General features: G+C 55.5%; 1 protein-coding gene across 1 annotated transcript; it reads left to right on the top strand.

Annotated features, from left to right (window-relative positions):
- The first annotated feature begins 1,756 nt into the window (after window positions 1-1,756).
- On the top strand, window positions 1,757-3,534 carry LOC118356212 (histo-blood group ABO system transferase 2-like). The gene is given in 4 exon segments (XM_035723713.1): window positions 1,757-1,944; window positions 2,101-2,262; window positions 2,402-2,621; window positions 2,623-3,534. Coding segments are annotated over 4 exon segments (777 nt in total). The 3' UTR covers window positions 2,830-3,534.
- Window positions 3,535-19,680: the final 16,146 nt, after the last annotated feature.

Here is a 19,680-nt window from a genome sequence, read left to right as displayed (position 1 = left end):
AGATCATGATCTGAGTCAAAATTAAGAGTCGGACACCTAACCAACTGAGCCACCCAGGCACCCAGAACAGATTTTTAATTTTGAGGATATTATTTTATCTATTTTTTTCTTTGCTTTCTTACGCTTTGGTGTCAGATCTGATAGCATTGCTAGATCCAAGGTTATGAAGATTTATCCCCACTTATTTCTTCTAGAGTTTATAGTTTTACCTCTTACATTTAAGCCTTTAATGTATTTTGAGTTAATGTTTATATGTGGTGTGAGGTAAGGGTCCAGTTTCATTCCTCTGTACACGGATAGCCAATTGTCTAGCACCCTTTGTTGAAAAGACCCTTCTCTCCCCCAGTGTAATGTTGTCCACCCTTGTCAAAATTCAGTGGACCATAGATGAAGGGGTTTATTTCTGGGCTCTCAGTTAAATCCCACTGATCTGTATGCATATCTTTTTTAAAAAAAATTATTTATTTTTAAAAATGTTTTAAATTTAAATTCAATTAACATATACTGTATTATTTGTTTCAGGGTGAATGCATACCTTTATGACAGTATCAAAATGTTTTATTTACTGTTGCTTTGTATTAATATTTGAACTTTGGAAGAATGACCTTTCACCTTTGATTTTCTTTTTCAAGTTTGTTTTGGCTATTTTGTGGTCCCTTGAAATTCCATATGACTGTTAGGATTAGCTTGTGCAGTTCTTTCCAAAGGCCTTTGTGAATTTTCTTGGGAACACATTGAATTTCCACATTGCATTGTGTACTATTGCCATCTTATCAATAGTATGTCTTTTCATCACCGTGGGGTCCTCAGATTTATTTAGGTTTCCCTTTCTTTCAGCAATGTTTTGTAATTTTCAGCGTACAAGACTTGCACCTTGATTACATCTATTCCTATTTTGTCAATGATAATGTTCCCTAAAATGGAATTGTTTTCTTAAATTATTTTTTGGATGATTCATGGCTAATGTATACAAATAAGAGAGATTCTTGTGTATTGATATTAACTGGCTGTAATCATTTGTTGATTGTTTAGGAAGCTCTGTCTATAAGATGATGTCATCTCTGGTCTCTGAATAGACCTAGTTCTACTGTTTTCTTCCACATGTGGATTTCTTGCCTTATCATTCTGGGTAGAACTTTCAGTACGATACTGAGCAATGAGTGAAAGCCAGCATGATGGACTTGTTTTTGATTTCAGAGTAGAGCTGTCAGTCGTCAAAATTGAGCATGATGTTTGATTAGAGTTAGGGTTGGGGTTAGGGTTAGGGGCTAGGGTTAAGGGTTAGGGTTAGGGTAGGTGACCCTGTGACCCATGAAGGCCGACAGTCAGCATGCTAGAGCCAGGAAAACTCCCCCTGTGCTGAGCTCCCCGGCAAACCCTGCACGTCCCCTTCCCTGGCTGACCCCCTGCAGGTTCTGTCCCCACCTGCCATGAGTTGAGCACCTTTGGGCACAGCCCTTGTTTCTATGGCCTACAGACTGGGTAGAATCAGCTGCATGGGTTTCTAGCCTCTAAGCCTCAGGCTCCCCTTTGTAAGATGGGGTCCTGATGGCTCCCATCTCTGGGAGCCAAAGGTAGGGAGGCCCCACCAGCAGACGCGCTCAGGCCAGGGCAGGAGGGTGGCTGTTGCTTAAAGCAGCCCAGGGCCTGCCCTCCTTGAAGAAAGTGCACACGTTTACGGCCCAAGTTTTGGGGTCCTGCTGCCAGCCTCTGGCAGTGACCCTCCTCCAGCCCTGTCCCCTGTCCCTGTGGATACATGGTCTTCCTGGAGATGTTCCTGCAGAGAGTTGAGAAGCAGTTCATGGTGGGACACAGGGTCACCTACTATGTCTTCACCAATCAGTTGCCCGCCGGGCCCCATGTGCCCCTCCGGGAAGGCCGGAGGGTGGTGGTGCTCGAGGTTCCCGGCACCCCGCGCTGGGAGGACGCGTCCATGCAGAGCACGTGATGATCCGCCGCTTCTGTAAGCAGCTTTTCCCATCATCGTGCGCTGAAATAAAGTTCTCAGACACCAATCTGAGCGGCCATGCAGGGCTGCCTCTGTAAGTAGGGCAGCAGCAGCTGGGTTCTGCATATCGCTTTTACGTCATTTTTTATCAGAAAAGCAAAGGCAGACGCCTCAAAGCGTGGGAAAGGAGGACAAAGGGATGGCAAGTATGCTGAAGCTGTGAAGCAGGCCTGCACCCTCCTCTACGCGCAGGCACGCAGGGAGGCCGTCATGGGATCGGGGAAGAGTGGGACGTTTGTGCTAGCAAACGCCAGGTGCAGGAAGGGGGGCACGGAGGGTTACATTCTTTCCTGGCTCCTAACCTTTGCCCTGGCCCTGGGGATCATGGGATCCTGCTCCTACCGGGCCATTGTGGTCAGTAGCCTGAGAACAGGAACGCTGCTGACGTTTCAGCTGCTTCCACAATCACTCCTTAGGGCTGACAATATATTTTCTAAGATTAACTCCACAATTCCTCTGTGAGGTGGACTACCTGGTGTGCACAGAGGTGGACATGAAGTTCCGCGACCACGTGAGTATGGAGACCCTCTTTGGCACCCTGCACCCCGGTTTCTACCAGGCGGCCCACAAGGATTTCAGCTACGAGCATTGGCCACAGTCCCAGGTGCACATTTCCCAGGGGCAAGGGCTACTTTGACTACAAGGGGGCCTTTTCTGGGGGGTCGGTGGTAGAGGTTCACCAACTGACCTTGGCCTGTCACCAGACAATGGGGGTCAACCTGGCCAATGGGATCGAGGCTGTGTGGCACGACGAGAGCCACCTGAACAGGTACCTGCTGGGCCATAAGCCCATTAAGGTGTTGTCCCCAGAGGACCTGTAGGACCCACAGCTGCTGGGCTGCCCCCCATCATGAAGAAGCTGAGATTCATGGCTGTGCCCAGAATCACCAGGACGGCAGCAGTGGTTAGTACTTGAGGAGTCGTTTTGGTGCCCACCGGGTCTTTCACTCGAGTTAACAGATGAGTCAGAAGGAAGGACGTCATCAGTTAGGAAGTATAGACGAAGGTCAGAGTGGAGGTGGGCAAAGGCCTCTTTCAGAGAGCAGGGAAGCTCTGAGCTGCTTCTATACACCTTGCCCTGCTCATCGCTTCTGGCTGCCTGGCCCTGAGTTCTGTCCTTTCAATGAATTGGTCATCTAGTAAGTAACATGTTTCTCTGAGTTCCATGAGCCACTGGAGCAGATTATTCAAACCTGAAGAGGTTGTGGGGACCTCCAATCTGTAGCCCATAGCTCGGAAACAGGGGTGACTTCTCTGCCCAGCCACTGGCTGACCACTAAGTTAACAGCACAGGGATTCAGTAGCCATACACACAGCGAAGAATACAGACTTGACAAAGTAAGTTCAGAAAAGTCACTAAACCAACAGTAGCAACTACAACGAGCAGCAATCATGAAGCCTGGCGTGGGGAAGGTCTGATGTTCGGGATGCTTCCATTATAATAATCATAATCACACCCTGGACTTGTCACTGGGGCCAAGTCCCCTGGCTGGGGGCCAATAGCTCCTACATGTTCCATGTGCCTCTCTCCCTGGCTCCTCCAGCCATGCAATGTCCTGTGCTGCTTCCCAGTAGAGGTCGGTTTTCACCAAAGCCAGGAAGATGGGATGGGTTTTTCTGACTCCACACCCCCCGGCCCACAGTGTTGCAAGAGAGGAAAAAGTTTTCCTCAATCCTTTGAAGGTCCCTGGCTGAGTCTGGAAATTGACAAAGACAGATGGACAGGAGAAAAGCAAGCAAAATGTATTGATTGTTTTGGTGGGAACCTCACAAGACCATGACGACCAGCAGAGGTGACTGGAGCAGACAGCTCTTCTACCTTTTAGACAAAGAAGCAGTAAGTGTGTGAAGAATTGACAGACACAGGGGTTTGGACTAGGCTCGTAACGGTAAAGAAGGTAACTAGGAAGATAAGGGTTCGTTTAACCAGGTGTGTTCGTATAGACCCCGTGGTCCTAAATTCCTTGACTCTGGTGATAAGCACGTCATCCCTGTGGTCCGGGGAGAGAAAGTTCCACATGGGAGTATTCTGACCTGCTTAAGGGAAGAAGGGCTGATGGCTGGGGGTCAGAGAGACCTTCTTGCTTCTGCTCTATGCAAAAGTTCTTTTAGCTTCTATATTTAATTTGTCAAGGTGCCATATTTGGGTTAGTGTGTCCTGACCCTCACTGGCCTGGTGCTGTACTCTGTCTCCTAGTATCCAGGATATTGGGTGTGCTGCTGTGGAGACCTCCCAGCCCTGGGGTAGCCCCTTGTCCAGGGAGGCGCCTGCCTCAAGGGGAGGGTTGCTAAGGGTGGCCGCCCCTCCTCAGGGAGATTGGGTGGGAGAGTGCAGATCTTACTTCGAGAAACTGACTTACATTTCCTAAAAAGGTCTACCTGACAGTGGGATCATACAGGAGTTCTACTTTTAGTATTTTGGGGAAAATCCATCCTTTTCCCAGCATGGCTGTGCCAACCAAAGTCAATTCCGGATGATTTTTACCTATAAACCAGAGATTTTTTAAGAACTCCAGCAGAGAACATGAGGAGAACATTTTCATGACCTTAGACAGGCAGAGATTTCCCAGGATGCAAAGTATACTGACCGTAGGAACAAACCGGTGACTTAGAAACTATGAAATGAAGAACTTGTTCTCCTTCTTCCATTTCTGGCTAGTGTGCTGGTCTGTGGCTCGATCCCACCTCAGGCAGCTGGAAGGTTGACCTCCCAGGTCAGCTACCACTGAGATGGCTACTGTTTCTAGAAATTCTTTGGGTGTGGCCAGGTTTCCCCACCTGTGCACTGATCAAGTCGGCGACCTCTAACAGTGGAGCCATGGGTCCTCCAGGCATGGTCCCCCCCAATCCCCCAGTAAAGCCATCCCACTGAGGGTTTAGGGGGACGGGAGCTGCCCCTAGGCAAAACTGGAGATTCTCACTGTCCCTACCTGGCCTTCAGATGCTGCCTCTGGTGTCTTCTTGGAACCCTGACCTGTCAGTTTTCGGCAGCTGGTCCAGTCGTACCCTCACTTTCTGGGAGGGGGATTTGGTGGAATCTGCAGTGTGTCCTGCAGCCTCACCAGGATCGCTTTTTGAAGGCACATCGTCTGGGCCATCTGAGGACCCAAGACTGTGGGTCTGTGGCCTGGAGGGATTCTGAGCAGCGCTGGTGGGATGGGAGGGCTGTAAGGCCCAGAGGCAGGTTTCCAAAAGCTGTCTGGGGTCCCCGGCATCCTACCGTTTTCGAATCAAAGCCCTGAGATCTTTAAAATGCCAGCCACGGTACAGCATGGGCCACAAAAACAAATGTCCCTGTGCACCCACCCCACCTAAACTATTGGCCATTTCTTGTCACTTGAGCTGAGTATAAAGGATTGGGAGTTGGGGCTTGAGGGGGGATCCTGGGCCAGACTTTGTATTTGGGGGACAAAGGCCATCAGACAATCTTGTGCTGAGCCTGAGGATGGGGTCTGTGTGGAGACCCCAGCTGCAGGCACTGCTGTCCACTGATGCCCCCTCAGGCTGTCCAAGTGCCCCTGCTGCTGGGGGAGCACCTGCCCCGTCCTCTCTGCAGAGGGCTCACTCCTGCCCCAGGTGCGCCTCCTGCGAGTCACTGTCAGCCTGCAGCCTGGGAGGGTGGCTACCCAGAGTTCCTCCAGCTGCTGGGGGAACACCTGCCCCCTCCTCTTTGTCTGAGAGCTCTGTCCTGTACCAGGGGCCTTCTCTCCTGCCAGTCCCTGCCAGCCTGCAGCCTGGGAGGGTGGATACCCTGACAACCTCCAGCCCTGGGGACAGAGCCAGTGCGATGTGGTCTCCCAGCAGGTCTGAGCACCAGGCCCGTACATTGCTCACTCTCCTCCTGTGGGATCACTGTGCCACATCCTCCCTCAGGCTCCCTGGGCCCAAGTCCTCCTCTGCTCAGGGACCACTCCCTGCCCAGGCTCCACATGGTGAGACTGGGAGCAGGTCATCTGGACCTTCTGGACTCTCGCTTCCGTGCCCGTGACATGGGCACAGTGCAGCCTCACAGACTGCTCAGAGGAGACCCAGCACAGGAAGACGCAGGCCGCTGCAAGGGAGATGCCAAGTGACCCCAGAGGGAGCGCACGGGACTTGCACAGGCCCACCAAGGTGCTCTCCCCGGAGGACCTGTGGGACCCACGGCTGCTGGGCTGGCCCCCATCATTCCCCGGGTCATGAAGAAGCTGAGATCCATGGCTGTGCCCAAGAATCACCAGGACCCCCAGAACTCATGAGGCGCTGTCCCCAGAGGAGCTATGGGACCCACGGTATTGGGCTGTCCCCTGAAGGACCTGTGGGACCCGCGGCTGCTGGGCTGGCCCCTGTCATGAAGAAGCTGAGATTCGGGCCATGCCCAAGAATCACCAGGACACACAGAACTCATGAGGGGCTGCCCCCAGAGGCCATGCAGGACCCGTGGCTGCTGGGCTGTCCCCTGGAGGATCTGCGGGACCCGAGGCTGCTGGGCTGGCCCCCCATCATTCCCTGGGTCATGAAGAAGCTGAGATCCATGGCTGTGCCCAAGAATCACCAGGACATCTGGAAGTCACGAGGGGCTGCCCCCGTCTCCATCAGGGGGTGCTGCCTTGAGCGGAGCTGTCAGAGCAGATTCCTACTTCTGTCCCCTTGAGGGAAACTGTGGAGCCCAGCACTGCTTGCACGGGCACGCCAACGCCCCAGGCACCCCTGTGCACAGGAGGCCTGCCTGGGGGCACACGTTCCTCTCTTTGTGGTCACTACATTTTGATCATTTCGGGGTCATTTGCAGCTGTGAACGGCTCCAGTTTTATGTCAGAGGTTTTTCTGTGTCAATGCTGAGTAACCATCTTTAAAAAGAACGATTGAGGGAAAAGGTTTTCTCTCTGGTTCTAAACAGACATTGCCTGTTGGGGCTGGGAGCAGCCCTGTAGCAGCCATGGAGCCAGAACAGGCGCTGGCCGGGTCTTCCCTCCCAGTCCTTACACCTCACCGCAGCCATGGGGCTTCAGGGTCAGGGTGCGCCGAGTCACCTCTCAGACCCCCCAGTGCCCTCACCACCAGAGGCCTTGGCCGTGGCCACTAGCTCGGCCTCCAGGAGCGTGGAGCCCTCTGGGCTATATAAGGTTCCTGCCTTGGTTTTAAATGGCTATTTCTGGGCGCCTGGGTGGCTCAGTTGGTTAAGCGACGGCCTTCGGCTCAGGTCATGATCCTGGAGTCCCAGGATCGAGTCCAACATCGGGCTCCCTGCTCAGCAGGGAGTCTGCTTCTACCTCTGACCCTCTTCCCTCTCGTGCTCTCTGTCTCTCATTCCCTCTCTCTCAAATAAATAAATAAAATCTTTAAAAAAAATAAATGGCTATTTCTATGCTGGTGTTTGTGAAATGTGGGCACTCGCTCCGTCTGGATGCACGTCCCCTTGGGATTCCTCAGTGCCCACCAGTGGGTTTGCACTTGTGCACTTTCTCTGGACCAGCTGCCTGCACTGTGTCTTAGCAAGCACTTACTGAGCTCAGTCACCCAACAAGGGGCAGAGCGTGAGAGCGAGAACTAAGATACAGGCTCCCTGCTCCTGGGCCCTCCAGGGATTTGCGACGGCCCTGACGTCCTGACTCACTTCTTTTGTATTGTGGTATAATGGACATACAGTTGATACCATGAAGCGCGTTTCAGTGGCAATAAGTATATTCCCTGTTCTGCACCGGCTACTTCCGGTCCATTGCCACAATGTTTTCATCATCCCCAACTGAACCTCTACCCACGAGACCCTAACCCCCCATTCCCTTTCCCCAGCCCCGGCACCCAGCAGCTCCTTCCACCTCTGTGATGGGAGTGCTCTCCATCCCTCACAAGTGGGGTCCTCCAGTGTCGGTCCTTTAGGGACTGGCTTATTTCACATGGCATAATGGCCTCAAGGTCTGTCCCTGTGAGCCTGAACCTGACCCCGCTTTTCCCCCAAAAGTGTGGCTCAGCCCTCTCCTGTCTGAGCCGAACCTCCTCAGTCCCCTCTGCTCCCCTCACCTTCCTCCTCAGCCTGAAGATGATCCCAGCCAGTCTGCAGCTCTGAAGACCGGTTCAGTCCGGATGCCAGGCACATACCCCGGGGGCCTCGGGCCTCACCTATGCCCCATCTGTCCACGTCAGGTGCCTGCCCCCCTCCCCCAGCTGACCACCTGCACCTCCCACAGGTGTCCCCATCTCAGGAGAGGGAAACACCAAGTCCAGATCCTTGGAGTCCTCTGGGACTTCTTGCTTGCTACCAACTTTCCCAGTAGTGAAGTGGCTACTGGAGGACATTCAATGTCCAAAACATTTAAAGGCATACGTGAGTCTCTGCTGCCTAAGGCAATGGATAACAGTTGGGGCAAATAGAAACCAGGCAGAATCACCGGAAGAAAGGCTGAGGAATGAGGAGCTTTAGGGAAGAAGGGTCTGGAAGCTCTGACTGCCCCTACCTGACCTTCAGATGCTCCTCAGTTACTCCTGTGCCTCTGGTATCTTCCTGGAACCCTGACATGGCTGTTTTCAGACAGCTCGTCCAGCAGCACCCTCAGTTTCTGGGAGGTGTATTTGCTGGAATCCACAGTGTGTCCTGCTGCCCCCACCGGGATCCTTTTTGAAGGTGCATCGTCCGGGCCATCTGAGGAGCCAAGACTGTGGGTCTGTGACCTGGAGGGATTCTGAGCAGAACTGGTGGGATGGGAGGGCTGCAAGGCCCAGAGGCAGGTTTCCCAAAAGCCGACTGGGGTCCCCGGCATCCTACCGTTTTTGAATCAAAGCCCTGAGATCTTTAAAATGCCAGCAATGTTACAGCATGGGCCAGAAAAGCAAATGTCCCTGTGCACCCAACCCCACCTAAACTATTGGCCATTTCTGTCACTTGAGCTGAGGTCAAAGGATTGGGAGTCGGGGCTTGAGGAGGGTCCTGGGCCAGACTTTGTATTTGGGGGACAAAGGCCATCCAGACAAGCTTGTGCTGAGCCTGAGGAGGGGGTCTGTGTGGAGACCCCAGCTGCAGGCACTGCTGTCCACGGATGCCCCCTCAGCCTGCCCCAGTGCACCTGCTGCTGGGGGAGAGCCTATCCCCTCCTCTCTGCCTGAGGGCTCTCTCCTGCACCAGGTGCCTCCTCCCCTGCCGGCCACTGCCATCCTGCACCCCGGGAGGGTGGCTACCCCGAGTTCCTCCAGCTGCTGGGGAAGCACCTGCCCCCTCCTCTCTGCCTGAGGGTTCTCTCCTGCATCAGGTGCACCTCCTCTCCTGCCAGTCACTGTCAGCCTAGAGCCTCGGAGGGTGGCTACCCTGACACCCTCCAGCCCTGGGGACAGAGCTGCTGTGGGTGAGATGCGGTCTCCCAGCAGGTCTGAGCACCAGGCCCACATAGTGCTCACTCTCCTCCTGCAGGCTCACTGTGCCACATCCTCCCTCAGTCTCCCTGGGCGCAAATCTTCCTCTGCTCGCGGACCATCCTTGACCCTGGCTCCACACGCTGGGACTGGGAGCAGGTCGTCTGGACCTTCTGGACTCTTGCTTCCATGCCCGTGACATGGGTACAGTCCGGCCTCACAGACTGCTCAGAGGAGACCCAGCACAGGAAGATGCAGGCCACTGCAAGAGAGATGCCAAGTGACCCCAGAGGGAGCACACAGTCCTTGCAAAAAGCACCGGGCTCACGGGACCCAGCGTGGGATGTGGGCATCAGGCCAGGGGGCACAGGGAGTTCTGGTGGGGGTGGCCCTGGTGGGGAGGCCATGGAAGGGTCCCAGAAGAGGCAGGAGACAAGGAAGACGACAGGATAGAGCTTCCCAAGGAGGTTGATGGAAGGATCAGAGAATCGCAGAGACCCTTGGGAAAACTCAGAGGCCCTGGAGATGTTGGCTGAAACGTGTCATTTGGTCAGAAAAGTTGGGTCACAACACCCCAGTCGACACTGGATGATTTACTCTTTGTTGGTTCTAGGAATCAGTAGGTACCTGCCATTAGAACTCACATCGCATGAAGTCTAGGATATACTTACTTTTCATCACTTTTCAGGACTAGATTTTTCTAGAGGAAGTGCTAAGCATGGGTCTCTCCATTCTTTGTGCAACTGGCCGGTGTTTTCAGGAGCAGATTCCTGGTGCTCATCACCAGTGCTAGCCCTGAGGGACTGCCCCGTCACCTCCCACAGTGGACGTGACCATGTGGGTTGGGGGGTGCTCACTGATGAAGCCCCAGTGCTCAGTACACAGCAGGGACCCCAGATCCTCTGCTGAATGAGGGAGGAAGGAGGGAGGGAGGGAGGGGGAGGGAGGGGAGGGTTGGAGGTGGGGAATGAATGAGGGAGAGAATGAATGAGGGAGGGAGTAAAACCACAGAAGCTGGGTCCATAAATCAGGAGTCCTTATTTGGGGTGAAGCCCGAGGGCATCACAGCCCACCTGGGCCCTGGATGGTGGCTCAGGGCACGTCCATCTGTCCTCCCAGTGCTGACCTTCCTTCTGCTTGGACCCGCTGTCATCCTGGATCCTCTCCCCCTCCTCCTCAAACAATTCCCAATGTTCCCAGGGGCAGGGTGGCAGGAGGGGTGGGTCTCAGGAGGGGCTTCCCGGATCTTGTGCCCCGGATGACACCGGGACAGTAGCTGCAGGGCATTCTGTCATGAGAACTGGGACCGTGGATCCCATCCATCTCCTTGGGCATTAGTGCTGTTCCATTCCCTGCTCTCTCCAGCACCGCTGTGATGAACAATCCTGACAATACGTGTGTGAAAAACCGAGCCAGAGTTTCCGGGGCTGAGTCCGAGGCTGAGGATGGGTGCACCTGTGGCCTGGGATGGGTGCTGCTCACTGTTCTCCCAGACAGGGGTGCCTGTCACCCTTCTCTCCAGGGGACCTCTACTTCCTCATGTTCTCCCTAGGGCTGCTGGTCCCCAGAGCAGACACCTGCCAGTCTGAGGGTGACCAGCGCTGCCTCCATAGGGTTTCCTTTGCCGGAGTCCTTCCCCATGAGCTCCCGCATCTCTGACCCATATTCCCTGCGTGCCTATCCTTCCGCCTTGGACTTGCATGTGTTTGGTCTCCGTCCCTGTGGAACCCAGTGACTTGGAGCGTGGTTTGGACCAGAGTCAGGTGAACCCTTTCTTTGGCCTTGGGTTGTGAGCAATGCTTTTGCCCTTTGTGGTGTGTCTTCCAGCTTTCTGCATTTCCCTGGTTTCTGTGTGGGTCTCAGGAGGAACCAGCCCTGTCCTGTCTGGGTTCAGGCTGTGGTGTCCCAGCAGGACCAGGGGTCTCGGCCCCGAGATTGTGCCCATAATTCCTAAAGTGGCCTTTATGATTCCATCTGATGTGTCATCCGTCGGGGATTTCAATATCAAATAAGGGAAATTTTATGACAAAGAAACACAGAAGAAAACGAGTCCCCTTTGAAAATAGGGGGGCAGACACAAAGGCCCCTATTGTGTGATTCCACTTACAGAAACATCAGGAATAGGTAAAGGAACAGAGAGAGAAAGCAGCTTAGGGGTCACCAGGGTCTGGGCTGCAGGAGAAATGGGCAGGGAGGGCTTCTGGTTCGGGGACTCCTTTGGGGAATGAGATATTCTGCGGCAATGTTCTGGGGTGTGGTGGCACAGCGTTGGGCATGTACTTAATGCTCAAGACGTGTTCAATTGAAAACAAGTAATTTTATTTAAAACAAATAATAAACAGTATATAGGACATGGAAGGATAAAATAACAGTTAATATGTACCAGAGAGAAAGAACACAGGGGGAGGGCATGAAACAATCGGTCGGGGTCTCGGTTCCGGGGATGGAACTAAGGGTGATTGTACAAGGAGCTCTCCCTGCAGGGCTGTGGGCTCTGGATGTGGCTGTGGGAGCCCTGCAGGAGCAGGAGTAGGGGCAGGGCTCAGGATAGGGGCAGGGACAGGGGCAGGGGCAAGGGGAGGGACAGGGTCAGCAGTAGTGGCAGGTGCAGGATCCAGGGCAGAGCAGGGACAGGATCTGGGTCAGGGGGGAGGAACAGGACCACTGGCAGGGGCAGGGGAAGGGGCAGCAGCTCTGGCAGGAGTACAGACAGGGGCAGGAGCAAGGGTAGGATCTGGGTCAGGGACAGTGGCTCTGGCAGGGGCAGGAGCAGGAACAGGGGCAGGGGCAGGAACAAGAGCACAGGCAGGGGCAGGGCCTGGGGTAGGGGCAGAGGCAGGGGTAAGGGAAGGGGCAGGAGCCAGGTCAGGATCTAGGTCTGAGGCAGGGGAAGGGGGAGTGGCAGGAACTGTAGCAGGGCAGGGGCAGGAATGTAGCAGGGCAGGGGCAGGGGCTGGGGCAGGAGCAGGTGCCAGTTCTTCCTGGACAGCGCCAGGCTCTCCGTGGGCAGGTGCCGGGTCACCTGCCGGCTCCTGGTCTCCTCCTGCTGCAGGCACCAGCCCTCCCTCCAGATCGGGCTCTAGCTCCTCAGGTGGTGGAGCAGCTGTGAGAGGAGAAAAGCTCACCCATATGCCTGCTCTCCGTGGGCCTTTGCAGAGAGAGAGCCCAGCCCAGGGTCTCCCAGAGAAGCCACAGCCGGGAAGGAACCTTCACGGGGACGTCTCCCCAACTGCAGTCCACCCGCTGTGTGCTCTGTGCCCAGTCGTTGCTCGTGGCCCCACACCAGCCTCTGGGAGCTCCTCCCTTGTGGGGCCGCACCGACCCGTCCCCACACACCACAAACACCCAGCCCCACCCTTCTCACCCTCGGCCTCGGCCTCCATGGGCTCCGGCTCCTGGACCACTGTCCAGTGGACGACCACCTGGGACGGTGGTCTGGGTTGTGTAGGGGTCTTCCCCTACAATCCCCAGCATCTGCTCCTGGGGACCCCTGTGGGGTCACCCCCTCTGTCGAGGAGACGGAGGGCGTGTCCAGCAGCCTCCTCTCCATGTCCTCCGTTGCCTTCTGCAAAGACAGGGACCGTAGCCGGCCCAGAGGTATCACAGCCCTCCCCGGCCATCCGCACTGTCCTCCTGCCCAGTCTCCCTGCTGCTCCCAGATCAGACACACACCTGTGCGTGCACAGCCCTGCACCCGGGATGCAGTGACCCATCCCTGCAGGGTTATCGGGATAAATCTCGGGCAGAAGGGGCAGCGCCCGCACACCCCGTCCCACACAGCCAGCCTTGACCTTGAACATGACCTGCCCACTGGGTATCTGACCCCTCATCAGCCTGCTCCTGCTCGGGGTGGCCCCACCCTGCATGACCCCTCTTTACACACACACTCACACACACACACACACTCACACACACACTCACACACACACACAGGGAGGGCACCTGGGGCTACACAGGTCATCAGAGCAAGTGGGGCTGGGTGGCCGGCTCTGGGCCTCCTGCTGTCACCTTTCTGTCCTTCCGACCAAATGGCCAGAGGCGGTGGGGAGTCCTGACATGAAATCCCCAGCGGGGGACAGCGTCCTCAAGGCGCGCCTTCTTCCACCTGCAGCCTCGGGACCTTGGCAGGCAACACGTGAACATTTTGCCATTAAGATCTCCAATGAAATGAGCTGGGCAGGGGGCTGTCTGTGGAATGTGGGTGCCTGGTTACCGGGGTTCCAAATTCTGTTGGGCTCTGTTGTCAGGGAAGTGAGGTCACCACTGCCTGGGGTCCCCTTACCCAACTTCCTCCTCACACAAGAGCCCCCTGAGGGGCCCCCTCCCCCGCTGCGGAATGCTCACCCTCCCCCCATGCCCCATCCATACAGTGACACCCTCACAGCCCACCCACAGCCCCGGGAGGCCTGGGTGCAGCCGGGGTCCCTGCTGTGAGGACACAGAGCTGGGTTCAGACCAGACTCCTGCGCATGCCCAGGGCTATGACCCTGGACTGACCCCGTGCCTCTCAGGGCCTCCCCAGGCTCCCCATCTGCACATCGGGGTATTCTGGCTTCTAGTTCTAGGGATGCCATCAGGGGTAGGACCTCTACACATGTTCCGTGCCTGCTATCACAGGAGGCTGGTGCATACTTGGCAATGCAAGGACGAGCCAAGTAGCTGGGCTTGGCATGGGGCACAGCTCAGTGGGGCTTGGGTGTGCTCTGGGGTCCAGGCAAAGCCACCCCCCTCCTGCCTGTGTCCCAGCCCCCGTGGGAAGGTAGTAATGAACTGATTCTGACCTTGTCCTCTCACAACACAGACTTCCAGGGGCTCCCATTAGGGTTAGTCTCAGGTCCCAGGGCCTCGTCTATGCCCGTGTGCTGGGCAGTCCCCACAGTGGCCCCTAATACCCCTGAATCCTGGTCACACATCCCTGTGGAATCCCCTCCCCTCCAGGGTGGATGGCCTATGTGACGGCGCTCTCCGGAATAGAATGGCACAAAATGCCGGGATGTCATTTCCAAGCTGGTGGAGGAAAGTCTATGACTTCTCCTGGTTCCCTCTGTCCTGTGTTCATTCTCCATCTCCTTCTCTGTCTCTGTGTCTGTCTCTCCCAGGAGCAGGATCTGTGGGTTCCATGGGCGATGTGAGAAACCTCAGAAGCCTCCCTTGTCCCCGTTTCCCTCTCCGGTCCCGGTGCTCCAGTCCTTCCTAAGGCCTCCTCACCCTGACCAGAGCAGTGATTCTGGATCCTCTTCCACATGGGGACCCTGAGGCTGCAACAAGGAGGGCCCTGACCTTGGTCTCCAGACTGGTGGCCCTGTGCTCTGCCCCGTTCTGCGTAGCCAGGTCCTCAGCCTCCCAAGCCCCGAGTCTGTCCTCTGCTGAGAAGGACCTCGAGGGGGTAGAAAACATTTTCCCCAGACTGGGATCACAGGGGGTCGGGGATGGAGATCCAAGGCCAACAGGCTCTTCTACAAGCCCGTGGGACCCTTGGGACACTGCAATCTCTGCAGCCCAAGTGACAGCAGAGGAAGCTGAGGCCTTTTGTGCTATAGCCCTCTGGACTTGGGGGTGGGTATCTCTTCCTACTCCCAAGTGCCCAGGGGTGGTGGTGGTCACCGGAACCCAGACCCTGTCTTTTCCCAGTGCCCTGGCAACCCCCCGGGCTTCTTGGGGACCCCTGACCATCAGCCTGGCCTGTCTCCCCTCCCCATGCTCTGGATCCGGGTCCTTGCCAGGAGTCCTGATGCCCTGCCCCATGGCCCAGCTGTCTCCAACCTCTTTCTTCTTTCCCCCTTGTCTCCCACCTCGCTCCCAGGGTGTCCTCCCCTTCTGACCCCCAGCTGGGCAGTCAGAGTGGTGCGTGTGGGTGGGTTTGCAGGTGCGCATGCCTCTACATGCCTGGGGATGCCAAGGTCATGTCCCCACATGGGACATGGTGGGTAGCTCTCCCCGAGGATCTGAGGGGGTCTCACCCCCAAAGCGACCCTCATGGGAGGGTTGGGGCTGGCCCAGGACTGGAGAGCAGCCCTGCTCTTGGGCTCTGCACCCCTCAGTTGTCCTGGGCCAGTGCCTGCCTCTCTTGACCCAGGGTCCCAACTGTCCCTGAGGGTTGGACATGGAAACGCTTGAACGTGGCCGCTCCTCCAGGGGTAGGTGGGGGACAGGTGCACCAGGCACCCAGGCCTCCCCACCGAGAGGGCCAGCCAGGTGTGTCATGGCCAGGTGTGCAAAGGGAGACCTGCACGCAGCACCTGTAGGTGAACCAGCCCCTGCAGCGGATGTACATGAGCCCCATGGCTCTGCACCTGACCAGTCCCCCCACATCCCCTCACCACAGCCACTGCTCTATGGCCCCAAAGTCCACTGGGCCCCGCAATCACACCCACCCTGGGCGGCAGGCCTTAGGGTGCAAGGCCAGGTGGTAGGACATCTGGGGACGCACAGGTCATTGAATACCCCCCCACCCAGCTGGCCCTGGAATGCAGACTCCCTCTCAGGGTCCAGCTAAGTGCAGGGCTGGGCCAGAGGACCTGGAGGCATCAGTGGAGGCCGACTCAGGACAGGGAGAAGATCAGTCTGCCCCTTCCACTTCTCCTCTCCTCCTTCTGCCTTGTCTTCCTGGCAGGATCCGGGACAGAGGTCCAGCCTGTCTCTGGCTGCAGCCCCGGCTGGAGTCAAGGGGCGGGAAGGAGGCCGGGGTGGAGGGGCCCACCAGCAGGATGGCCCGAGTGGGAAGGGGGTCGTTACTGTAATGAGGGACCCCATGGGCATTCAGGGATTTCAGCCCTTTCTAGACATGAGCAGTGGCCCCAGGACTCGGCCCCTGCCCCATCCTTCACTCTCCACAAGGCCCTGCATCCTCCCCAGCCCAGTCCTGGTCCACAGCCAGTCCTCCCTCCGGCCCCAGGGGCTCCACGGGCTGTGAAATCATTACAAGCCGGAACCAGGCCCCCTATGGGGCCTGGTTCCGGGTCCTGCAGCCCCACAGTGAGGAGAGGTGAGGCCAGGCAGGTGCGGGGAGAGGGCAGAGTGGACTCTCCCTGGGGGCCATGGCTCCCTGGTCAGTGCAGACCCTGTTTGTGTGCTGGCCCCTAGGGCACCCAGATTCCAGCTCCCAGGCAGGCTCCGGGAGGGAGACCCGAGTGTGGCTCCTGCTAGCTCAGACGTGTCACTTTGTCCTGTAGCTACAGCCTGTCGCACCAGCTGGACTCCCCCTCCTAGTCGGCCAGCTCACCTTCACGGTCAAGAACAGGCCATCATGAAGGTCAGGGGCCAGTGCGTGGCTTGTCAGGCAGGGGAGGGCTCGCTTTCAACTCAGGGAGTCTCTGGCTGGTCTAGCAGGGTTCTGGAGGGCTGGCTTTCCAGCTTCTCTGCTGACCAGCTCTGGGACTGGAGCCATTTACCTCCCCTCTCTGGGCCTCGCTCTCCTCCTCTGTGCAATGGGGTGATGCTCAATGATCCCTCCCATGGCAGGAACATGGGGAGTGCTGGTGATTGACGTAAGCTGGGCACAGAGCCTGGATTGCAGAGTGCAGAGGGGGATGGTGATCGGTGTGGGCAGTGAGCACTCCTTCCCCCAAAAGCAATTCAGCTCTTCCATGCAGCCACCAGGCCCCTGGCTGGGAGCCCAGAAGCAGTGGCCGACCACACTCCTGACACCAGGCCCTGCGTGTGGCTCTTCCTCAGCACTGGGAACACGGTGGGGACCCTGGCACACGGGGCCAGCTCCTCTCTCTAGGGAAGGAGAACAAAGACTTTCCTTGGGGTCCCACAAGGCCCGTAGGCCTAAGAGGGGAGGAGGCTGCCCCCAAACAGTACATTGAAATTCTGCTTCTGTTAGAACCTGAGCGTTGGAGTTTGGTTCTTTCACTTGCTGGGCTGACGAGACACACTTGCTCTCCATGACTCCTCCTCAGATGAAGAGCTCTTGCAGGTCCCGGGAGTCCTGGAACTGGGGTGGGAGAGGGGCCAGTCCCCTCCCTGGCTCCTGCAGGAGACCTGTCCTCCCAAAGACAGGATGGTTTCGGGTCGTGATCCTGGGCCAGGGTTGGAGACAGCTCCTCACTGCTCCTGACTCTGGGGCTGAGGGCCTTTCTCAGGCATAGCAACGCCCCGGAAGGCTGGGGCTTCAGAAAGAACACATTTCTGACTGGTCCCGCCCCAGGACGTGGCTGCCTTCCCCAGCTCCGGAGGAAGAGGGATATTCTCTGCTTCTTTGGCGGTGGTCCTCTGACCCTGAGCAAGCCTGAAAAGTCTCTAGTCCTCCTCTGGATGCACCAGCCCTGAGTGGGCCAGTCACTGTCCACACACGAAGACGGACAACATTTTGAGGAAGTGTGGGAGGTGATCCTGTGCAAATGGCCTGCAGGTCGGTGGGGTGGGTGCTTCAGTGCCCTCCAGTGGACCCCCTTTCCCTGGATAGGCATCCTCCTGGAGTCTGGTCTCTGCCCTTGGAGGTCCCTTCCTGCTGGTTTCAGAACCAAGGGAGAGACTGTGGTGTGGCTTGAAGGCTCCACCCAGCCTCCTCCCTTTTGCCACATCACTGCTCCCAAGAAGCAGGGGCTGTTGCTCCCATGCCCCGCACAAGGCTGGTTTAAGGCACTCTTTCCCTCCAAGTCCCAGCCGCTCTGGCTCCGTCACATACATCATGGCCACAGCTGCTGGCTGGGCGAGGAGTCCAGAGAGCTCTCCTTTCCCGGGATCAGGGTTCACACTCCTGGCCAGAGAAAGAAGTCCCATCTGTCCTCTGCTACAGAAGGTGAATTCCTGGGCCGGGTTGTCCTCAGGTACCTGAGGACATTGGGGTCCCTGCAGGTCCCTGGAAAGAAGGGTGTTGGGCACCCCAGGCCTGGAAAACAGTGAGCAGCACCCATCCAGGCCACGGGTGCAGCCATCACCTGGCAGTGCTTGGCCTCAGACTCTCCCCGGAAACTCTGGCTGGTTTTTACAGATGTGTTTTCAGGAGTGTTCAGCACAGCGGTGGTGGAGAGAGCAGGCAATGCACCAGTACTAATGCCAAGGAGATGGATGGTGGCTCAGTCGTTAAGCCGCCGACTCTTGATTTTGGTCAGGATGTGATCTCATGGTGTGGGATCGAGCCCCACGTAGGGTCTGTGTTCAGGGCAGCGCGGGCTCACGATTCTCTCTTCCACCTCCTGTGTCTACTACCACTCTCGTGCCACGCTCTTTCTCTAAAATAAATTAATAAAATCTTTATAAAAATGGAATCATACAGAATGTACTTTTAAAAAATGGTAAAAATCTATCATAAGATCTCACTGTATGAGGAATTCTTAATCTCAGGAAACCAACTGAGGGTTCCTGGGAGTGGGGATGTGTTGGGAGGGATGGGTGGCTGCGTGATAGACTTGGGAGGGTTGTGCTATGGTGAGCGCTGTGAATCGTGTAAGACTGTTGAATCACAGACCTGTACCTCTGAAACAAATAATACATTATATGTTAAGAAAAAAGAGAAGATAGTAGGAAGGGAACATGATGCAATATATGGTGATTAACACAACATAATAAAAAAAGGAAAAAATTGTAAAAATCATAACATTGATTTTGCCATTTCAAACATTTTTCAGTATAAAGTCCAGTAGTGTGAAGTCTATTTACACTGCTGTGATACATATCTTGAGAACATTTCATTGCAAGTCTGAAATTCTGTACTCATTATTATTTGTTTTTCATGTAGAAAGCATATTATTTTATTTACTTATTTAATTAGGTTCAGTTAGCCAACATATTAGTACATCTTTGGTTTTTGATGTAGTGTTCAATGACTCATTATTTGCATATAACCCATGCTCATCACAACATGTGCTCTCCTTAATACCCATCACCCCAGATACCCATCTCCCACCTCCCTCCTTTCTGTAACTCTCAGTTAGGTTCCCGGAGTCCAGAGTCTCTCGTGATTTGTCTCCCTCTCTGATTTCTTCCCATTCAGTTTTCCTTCCCTTCCGCTGTGGTCCTCCACACTATTCCTTATGTTCCATATATGAGTGAAACCATATGATAGCTGTCTTTCTCTGCTTGACTTATTTCACTTAGCATAATCCCCTCCAGTTCAATCACGTCAGTGCAAATTGTAGGTATGTATCCTTTCTGATGGCTGAGTAATCTTCCCTTGTATATAGGACCACATCTTTATCCATTCATCTGTTGAAGGGCATTTCGGCTCCTTCCACAGTTTGGCTATTGCAGACATTGCTGCTATGAACATTGGGGTTCAGGTGCCCCTTCTTTTCACTACGTCTGTATCTTTGGGGAATACCCAGTAGTGCCATTGTTAGTTAGTAGGGTAGTTCTATTTTTAACATGTTGAGAACTCCATACTGTTTTCCAGAGTGACTGTA

This window comes from Zalophus californianus, chromosome 13, assembly GCF_009762305.2.
Source record: "Zalophus californianus isolate mZalCal1 chromosome 13, mZalCal1.pri.v2, whole genome shotgun sequence".
Taxonomy (NCBI): domain Eukaryota; kingdom Metazoa; phylum Chordata; class Mammalia; order Carnivora; family Otariidae; genus Zalophus; species Zalophus californianus.
Note: the sequence above shows the minus strand (reverse complement) of the source record. Positions and strands in the feature narration are given on the sequence as shown.